General features: G+C 38.9%; 1 protein-coding gene across 2 annotated transcripts in view; it reads left to right on the top strand.

Annotated features, from left to right (window-relative positions):
• The first annotated feature begins 898 nt into the window (after positions 1-898).
• The window catches only part of GABRG2 (gamma-aminobutyric acid type A receptor gamma2 subunit), a 119581-nt gene continuing 112564 nt past the window's right edge, over positions 899-7915 (top strand). For both annotated transcript variants that reach the window (XM_019534880.1, XM_019534879.1), the window contains exon 1: positions 899-1659. In XM_019534880.1, the coding sequence (XP_019390425.1) occupies positions 1553-1659 (107 nt within the window). In that variant the 5' untranslated portion in view covers positions 899-1552. The remainder of the gene's footprint in view (positions 1660-7915) is intronic.

Raw genomic sequence — 7915 nt, 5'->3', positions numbered from 1 at the left:
ATGTTGGTTTACAGACATAGGCAGGTTCTTTGGATATTGCATCTCCCCCAAGAACATTCCCTGCCTATTTATAGGGTCACATTTATGCAGTTTCAAAGCAAAAACTGGCTTCATCCAGTAGGATATCAGTCTGAGTTTCTGAGGGTTTGTGGTACTAGGAAGTGCCACTGTCTCCTTTTCATAGACAAGGCAAAACTGTATTTGCTGCACTTGTAGGTCATGAAGACCTGAAGTGTTTGTTCTATTTGAAACATCTCAGTTGTTTTCCATTGAGCAATATCTATTCATTTATTGTGGCAGTAAGAATTAAATAAGGGGGTTCTGAAGAAAAAAGGCACCCATTGAGTACCTATGCCACATCCAGATTTTCACTTCTGCACTGTGATCCATCAGTTTGGGGATGGTTGGGGAGATAGTTAAAGCCTCCAGATGTGTTCTGTCTTCAGGCAGTGAAATTTGGAGGCAAAAGCATATCAGTCTTTGACAGGTTCCAGGTGCTATTCTTGTACTGGTAAGCACTGGGGTCCCAGTTTTGTGTATTAATGACAGCGAGTGGACTTTTCTCTTTGGAGAGTGGAATTTGGAATGCGGGGGACAAAGAGTAGAAGGATCAGGGACAGCCCAGATTTTACACACACCTATTTTTTCTTCAGATTTAGAGTATTTGCTGCATCTTGTCTGGTCTGATTTTATTGAGGGGAGGGCAAATGATATCCTAGTAAATACTCCCTAATCCTATCACACACTTAACCACCTCATTCATAGTGATTCCACCAATGCTGCTTTTCCCATTTCCTGAGTTACTTAGCAACAACCATCCCTCCCTCTTCCACTCCCCCCGATCCATCCTTTTATTTTTTCCCCTTTGCAATCATGATTTCCAGACTGTTTAGAAAAAATGAAGATGCTCATCAGCGTAAGGGAAGCTTTTTCTTCCGACCTCTCTTTTTGTGCTTGCCAAATCCTCCTTGCCTCCAAAATGAAGACCTGGGCTGCCTGCATATGTATAATCAAAGGTTAAAAAGCACCCTGGCTGACACCACGCATGTGTTAATCTGTGCTGCAGCAGTGTGCATCATTTCCACTTTGACCTCAGAGTTAATCTGCATTCAGGCAGAAGCTGCATTGCTTTATTCTTTCTTTTTCTTTTTTTCCCCCTATGTTCTCATTCTCCTGTGGTTTGGTTGAATTGTGTTCTGTGTACACAAGCGTCTGTGCAAGTGTATGTGTTTCTGCTTCCCTTGCATGCTTTTGTTCTCTCTGTGTATGTGTTCTCTCTTTCCCTTTCTCCCAATTATATTATTCCCCTACCTTTGGAAGCTGCTGCCTGCTGCCTGAGCTGACGTTTTTTGATTGTATCTGCAAAGGGCTTGTGCAGATCTAATTTCTGCCCCCCTGAATATTAATCCATGCAGCTGGGTGCAATGTATCATCCCACTGATGGGACCTGGTAGGGGGGGAAACCACCACCACCAAAAAAAAATAAAAGAAGGGGACGGATCTATCTGCAAACCAAGAGGAAAAGGGAAAAAAGGGGGGGAGAAAAAGAGAGATGTTTCCTTCAAATCCAACAAGCCTGGGAAGCAGTGCACTCTTGAATCCTGCATTTTCTCTCAAAATGATGGTGTGGGCACTTGTGTTCCTCTCTCTCATCCAGTGGTAAGATGTGCTTTCTGCTTCTGTTTGCTGGTTGGGGGGGGGGAGGGTTGGGGGGCGAAGATGCTGTTTGCAAATGCAGAGGGCTGTAGTGAGAATGTTAAAGGTTTGGAGAGTAGCGTTGCCTTCATCTATCTCCTTCACTGTTAAGACCTTGCTATGTTTTATTTGCCTTATAAGTGTGGTGTTGAGAGGAATGGGGAAGCTAAACAGTGGGTATCTATGATGGTGGTACATGCCCAGGTTTTGCATGGAATTTGATGCCATGTTAATGAACCCTTTTTTCTTTGATTTAACATTTGTTATAATGCACAGTTATCATAATGCCCTGTTTTGTGGGTAGAATATCACTGTATTCATACTTGCTTCCACCTAAGCAGGCACATCATGGCTGTGCTTGGGCTTTTGACTCTGTATTTATGTTTTTTCAGTACCTAAGAAAGCAAGTATAAACATTTAGGACCAAGGACAGCAATCCAGTCCAGTATGCAGACCTCTCTGGATAGAGGAATCTAGTGCCGATCTGCGTTTCTCAATTAGTGATGGCATTTAGAGCCAACGGAGTAGGCAACGGGATGTAATATCAGAGTGTACATTATCCATAATGTCAGTTATATTAATCAAATATTTACATTGCTATTATAACCTATGCGTTTCTTATAGACAGATACTGACACACATACTGTATATAGAGCCCTGTGTGTGCACCGTGTGTTGTATTATATTGCATATCTAAATGTAAATAGAAAAAAAATCTTACTAGCAGAGGAAGAAAGAAGCAATGTGTATGTGTGTGTGTGGTGGTGGTGGGAAGGGGGGGAGGGGGAAGTGAGTGTTGCTGCAGTGCCAAGCGTTATGCTGAACCAAGCATTCTTATAAAAATTGTAGACTGTGTATTTAACAGGTTAGGTGAAAAATTAACATTGCATCACAATGTAACTGGCCAGTCATGTTCTAAAAGCATCTTTTTCACAATCACACAAGCTCTGCTTTCTTTGATATACTAAGGCAGGTAGTATCCACACCTTGTTATATTTTAAATAATCAGTATAGAAATAGATGGGCTAAGAGTTCATATGTACCTTCTTTCTTGCCTTCTCTGGACATTGCCATATTGAAAGTAAGCTGCCACAATTTTGATTAATATTTTAAAAAATAAAAATCAGTCTGATATTTTCAGAACAATGTTTTTATTCCAAGGCAGAAAGCTTTGTTTTCTTGTACACAGAAACAAAATTGGATTTCCTGTCTGAATGATTTTCCCACAGCACCAAATCAAATGTAGGATGACTGGCAATGGAGTATAAGTACTGATATAAAACTTGTTGAACCTAGGAGAAAACATTTTGTTGAGTTATGGGGTAGATATAGGGTTTCTCTGAATACTTAAGAATACCTCACAAGTGAAGCAATAGGAAAAATAACTTTACTGCCATTTAAAGGGAGAAGCACCCTGAATAAACAGAGCGGCCTTCACTTGAGGTGAAGTCAATATTTACATTGTTACATGTGTCTCTTCCTTCTTTACTGGAAAATATGCTAGTTTGCACACATGTTCCCAGATTACACTATCATTTTATTTCAAATAGAATAAAAGCAGATACTTTGGTTAAAAAGAATTCTATTTATCTTGTTGGTAAATAATCTCAATGAATGTATTTGAGAAGTATTTCTTCATATGACTTCATCAGCCATAAAAAACAAACAAAACAAAAAACCGCAACCTTTCACTTAAGAATTGGTATGTGCAGACCCACCGAAACTAAGAGATTTCTATTAATGTGATATTTGAGATAGTTTTAATGTAACTTCACTCACTTCACGTTTTGGAAAGTAAGGACCAGTCATCTCAAAATGTCATCATGCTAAAAAAATAAAGATAATCATTGCTTCATTAAAATTATTTCAAATGCATTAGATTGGGACAGGAGCTTTAATAATGAAGATAATAAAATTCATCTTTCTCCTAATATGAAAGGAATTTTAATATTAAAATATTAGTCTTTAGAACATACGGCAGGAGAGATTTGGAGAAGTTGTTCTGGATCTGATTTATTCATAAAAGGTGTTTAAGGAGTCTAATACCCTGGCAATATTGAAAACTTAACATTTTTGTCTGTTGCTGCTTGATGTAGCAGTTGTCTTGAAACATAGAACTCCTAAGGATTTAGGGCTAATTAGAACAAAGCACTCACACATATGCTTTATAGTAAGTATGTGAGTACATTTACTGCCATCATTAGGACTATAAACACCAGAAGAGTTAAACTGGTGTGTCTAGAGTTAAACTGGGCCCAGAATTATTAAATCCACATAAAATCTATCTAAAAAAACCCTCTTGCGGTATTTTTGACTAATAAGGCAAACAGATGAACAGAGCAAATTATTTTAGGAAGAGGGAGTTCACTTGTTGCACTTTTTTGACATCTAAAAGATTAAGAAGAGACTTCTGGAATAATAAAATAACTCTTTTTTTGGTTTGTTTCCTTCTGATTTGCAAGGTGAAACCCTAGCCCCACTCACATAAGAGTTTTGCCATTGGCTTCAGGGACACCACAGTTTCATTTATCACAGACAAGTGACAGAATAGTGGAGCACATTACCTCAATGACTGAACTTCTGTATTAGTTTATTATTGTCTTATTAATGCTTGCACAAAGAGCACTTTTGACCGTACACACTAACGTTTTAAGATATGCTTTTGTTACAGCTTCATTGTCATGAAAGCTGTAACATTTTTTATTACCTAAAAAAAATATATTTACTACACAGTTACAAGGCTAATTCTCTTTCCCATATAATCTTTTTTAAAGCAGTGTCATTCAACTCAGCAAAAGTGAGACAAGAATCAGACTCAAAGCTTCTGAAGTTTGTAAAGAATAATTTTTAAAATACAAATATTAAATTGAGCTGCGACGGAAAGCAAGAGAAGCTTCACTGTAATCTGATAACACCAAATGTAACACATTATATATTTTATATTTTATAAAATATTAAATATTTGTTTCAGTTAGATCCTTCAGTACTGAGCCTTGCACATGTAACTACAAAACAAAGTACATCTAAATACTAGAGTTGATTGAACTGTTTGTTATGAATACATATTCTGGCAAATCTAAATCATTCCTGAACTGATTTGATTTTTACATATTCCTTGCAACTCACATTTGTTGGAGAAATGGTTCATGTGAACTATCATCAAAGGACCAGTTTGTGAAATGTTGGCATGTGACTTCTGGATATTTTTTATTTGTGCTGCCACTTCAGTCACATGGCAATATTTTTGGTCCATAATTAGTTGACTAAAACAAGATAATACTTAGCAGCAAAGAATGAAAAGGAGGTGTCTGTAATAGTTATATAAATGTATTTCCTAAAGATTCATGTAAAAAACCCTAACTATGAAATGAGAATAGATAGTAAAGTTCTTTGCTTCTATAGCACTGAGCAAAGGGGGTCCTGACCTATGAACTGGGCTTCTGGTCTGTGACCTGGGCTCCTACACACTGTAGTTATAGAAATAATGAAAACAAATAACGAGGAACAAAAATTGTTTATCAGAAAAGCAATTCCAAATTTGAGTAAATGTTGAACACTGTTTTCAGACACTCAGATATTCAACCATCTGCACTTACAGAGACATAATAGTCAGGGTCTGTACCTTGGGTGGCAGTGAAATAAGGGGCAGTGCTAGGATTTGGGGTGCTGGTGGCAGCAGCTGCTGTTCTTTTATATTCTTTAAGTAGACACCTTGGACTGATGCTCTGGTTGCCCTAATGCACATCATAGTCCTGTGTACCTATTATGTACAAGATTCTGATATCTTTACATGCCAAGCAGTACTTGAATATTTGAATGTTCATATACAGTCAGGTGGCCTCTTCATGCAGTAAGATTCTGCTCTGTATGAGAGGATATAAAAGGTATAGACTTACATAAAGTCAGTGACCTAGCAAAGAGATATGTAAATAAATGTCATGATGCATGACAAAAAAATACTCTGTGTTTCATTAGCCATTGTAGCCTTTATATCATTATTGTTAAAACTTATTTTGATGTTTAGGATCCTGGATTGACTATCTTGGATACTGAATTGGTAGTTCTAACAGAATGGGTACAGTTTGGGGAGTAGACTTGGAACTTCTGTTGCTTTTGTCTACAAGTATTCCAGAGTTGGGGAGCAGAGAGTTCAAGTTTGTTTAGTTGACTGTACCCATTCTTTTCTGGAACCTCTGCTGAAACTACCAGAAAGAGCTCCATCTTGTGTGTGTTAGGATAGTAGTGTAATGGGATTGCCAGACCACTAAGAGCTGAAACTAGCAATGATCAGTGAGTTTTTTTTCAGTGAACAAAACCCATGAAAATGAAAAATGACTCGGCCAAGATCTGAGCCATTAATAGGGAGACAAAAGTTCCTAAGGCTGTATCCTGCTGTTAATAACTTGTTGTAGCTTAAAAGTATGAATAAGTATTCACTATACCTAGTCTAGTTGTAAGCAGGCTTACTAGACCAGGAAAGGGCATGAGCAGGAGTTTTCCACTGCTGGGAGCAGCATGTGTAGCCGTTAGCTGCTCCTGGGAGACCAGTTTTATTAACTCAGTTGGGGGAGGGGCAGGTGGGATCCCAGAGCAGGGGGAGGGGAAGTAGGGATAGCACATCTATAGGGGGGTTGGTGAGTTGGGGGAGGGATTTGTCAGGATCCAGGAGGGGTTGGTGGAATGTCAGGTAGAGAAGCTAAAAACAGCCCAGTCAGGGTCAAGAATTGGGAACAGCACAGCCCTAGGACTGGGACAAGCATCTGGGCTTTTCCAGCCCTGGGGCTGTGCTGTGAACACATACAGGCATTCTGGAGATCAGGTTCACCCTTTCTTAGATAGGGTTAACCCAGTTTCACTCTAAGTTAGTGCAACTCAGATTGGGCACACCATTTTTGGGCAATTTAAGCCCCCTGCACATCTGTATGATTGGGCATTTAGTTCAACCTAACCCTGGTTACGTTGATATAAACGTAATGCTTAAAAGTACTCTAAAAGATTATAAATAATACATGAAAGACCTTGGTATACAGTAATTTTGAGAAGTAAGATAAGCCTTTTTATTAACTTCTGCTTTAGCACATACCTTACTTATTTCTTCCATACCAAAATGCTTTTAGTGTATTCCAAATTCCATTGGTGAATATGCAAAGTGGTGCTAAAAAGCCTTTAATAAAGAGCCTTAATCTCACAAACTCCAAGAGGGAAGAAGAAAAGGATTAGTTTTAACTTTATACTAAGGCAAGTGGAGTTCTAAGTTTTATAAACTACTTTGCTATTTTTAATTATTTGTATTAAGGACCTTTGTACATATGTAGGTAAAGGCATGTTTGGATCTAATGAGTGATCTGCACAATTACAGCTCCTGCCATGCCACGTGTGGGATCATGCATTAGATCCAATTGTACCTTTTTGACTAAATCCTGGGATCCCCCTGAACTGGCAAGAATAAGGCTCCCATGGCTGGAAGCCCCTATCACTGAGGGCCCTCCCAGTCATGGGGGCTACATGAAACTAGAATTGGGAGTCCTGCACCCGGCAGGGCTCCCAGCCCTCATTGCACCTCATGAGACCCCCATGTGGGCTGAGGATTTCTTGTACCCTAAGCTTTGGGGATCACAGTAGTTGTGATCACCAGGGCTCAGGGGTCTCCTGCTGGGCAAGGTGCACCCTTGTGGCTGGGAGCACTTTCAGCTGACAGGGCTCCCAGCCTCAGGGAAGACTCTGCTACATGTGCAAATTAAATCTTGACAGCAACCAGCTATAAAGTTAGTGGTCTAACTTTATAGCTGATTGGAGCTTTTTATCATGTGATAGCTACTTTCATGTGTAGGTGGCCTTAAGGCAATTGTGCAATTAACCAGTTCATTGTACAATACCTGTAACATGTACAGAGGGCCTAAGTGAAACTTCTTATATAGTTCATTAGATCTACACTTAAAAAAATTCCAACTTCTTAACTATGATCAAAAGAAATCTTATTGTCTCAGTCCTAACTATTTCACCTTTTTCTTTATACTCCATTCTAGCAGCAGAGGCATACTCATACTCATTAACACAGGTACTCATACTCACAGATCTCAGATGCGAATTCTGTCTAGTGAAAAAGGAGTGAACAGAAGTGAAGGGATTATCTTTGGAATTTGCATAATTCCCCTGCACAAAGGAAAGTCATTCAGAACATCTGGGTCCCACAATAGGTAAATCCCAGAAAATCCCCTAT

The sequence above is a fragment of the Crocodylus porosus genome, unplaced genomic scaffold (assembly GCF_001723895.1).
Source record: "Crocodylus porosus isolate Cpor-Errol unplaced genomic scaffold, CroPor_comp1, whole genome shotgun sequence".
Taxonomy (NCBI): domain Eukaryota; kingdom Metazoa; phylum Chordata; order Crocodylia; family Crocodylidae; genus Crocodylus; species Crocodylus porosus.
This window is presented reverse-complemented; position numbering and strand designations above follow the sequence as displayed.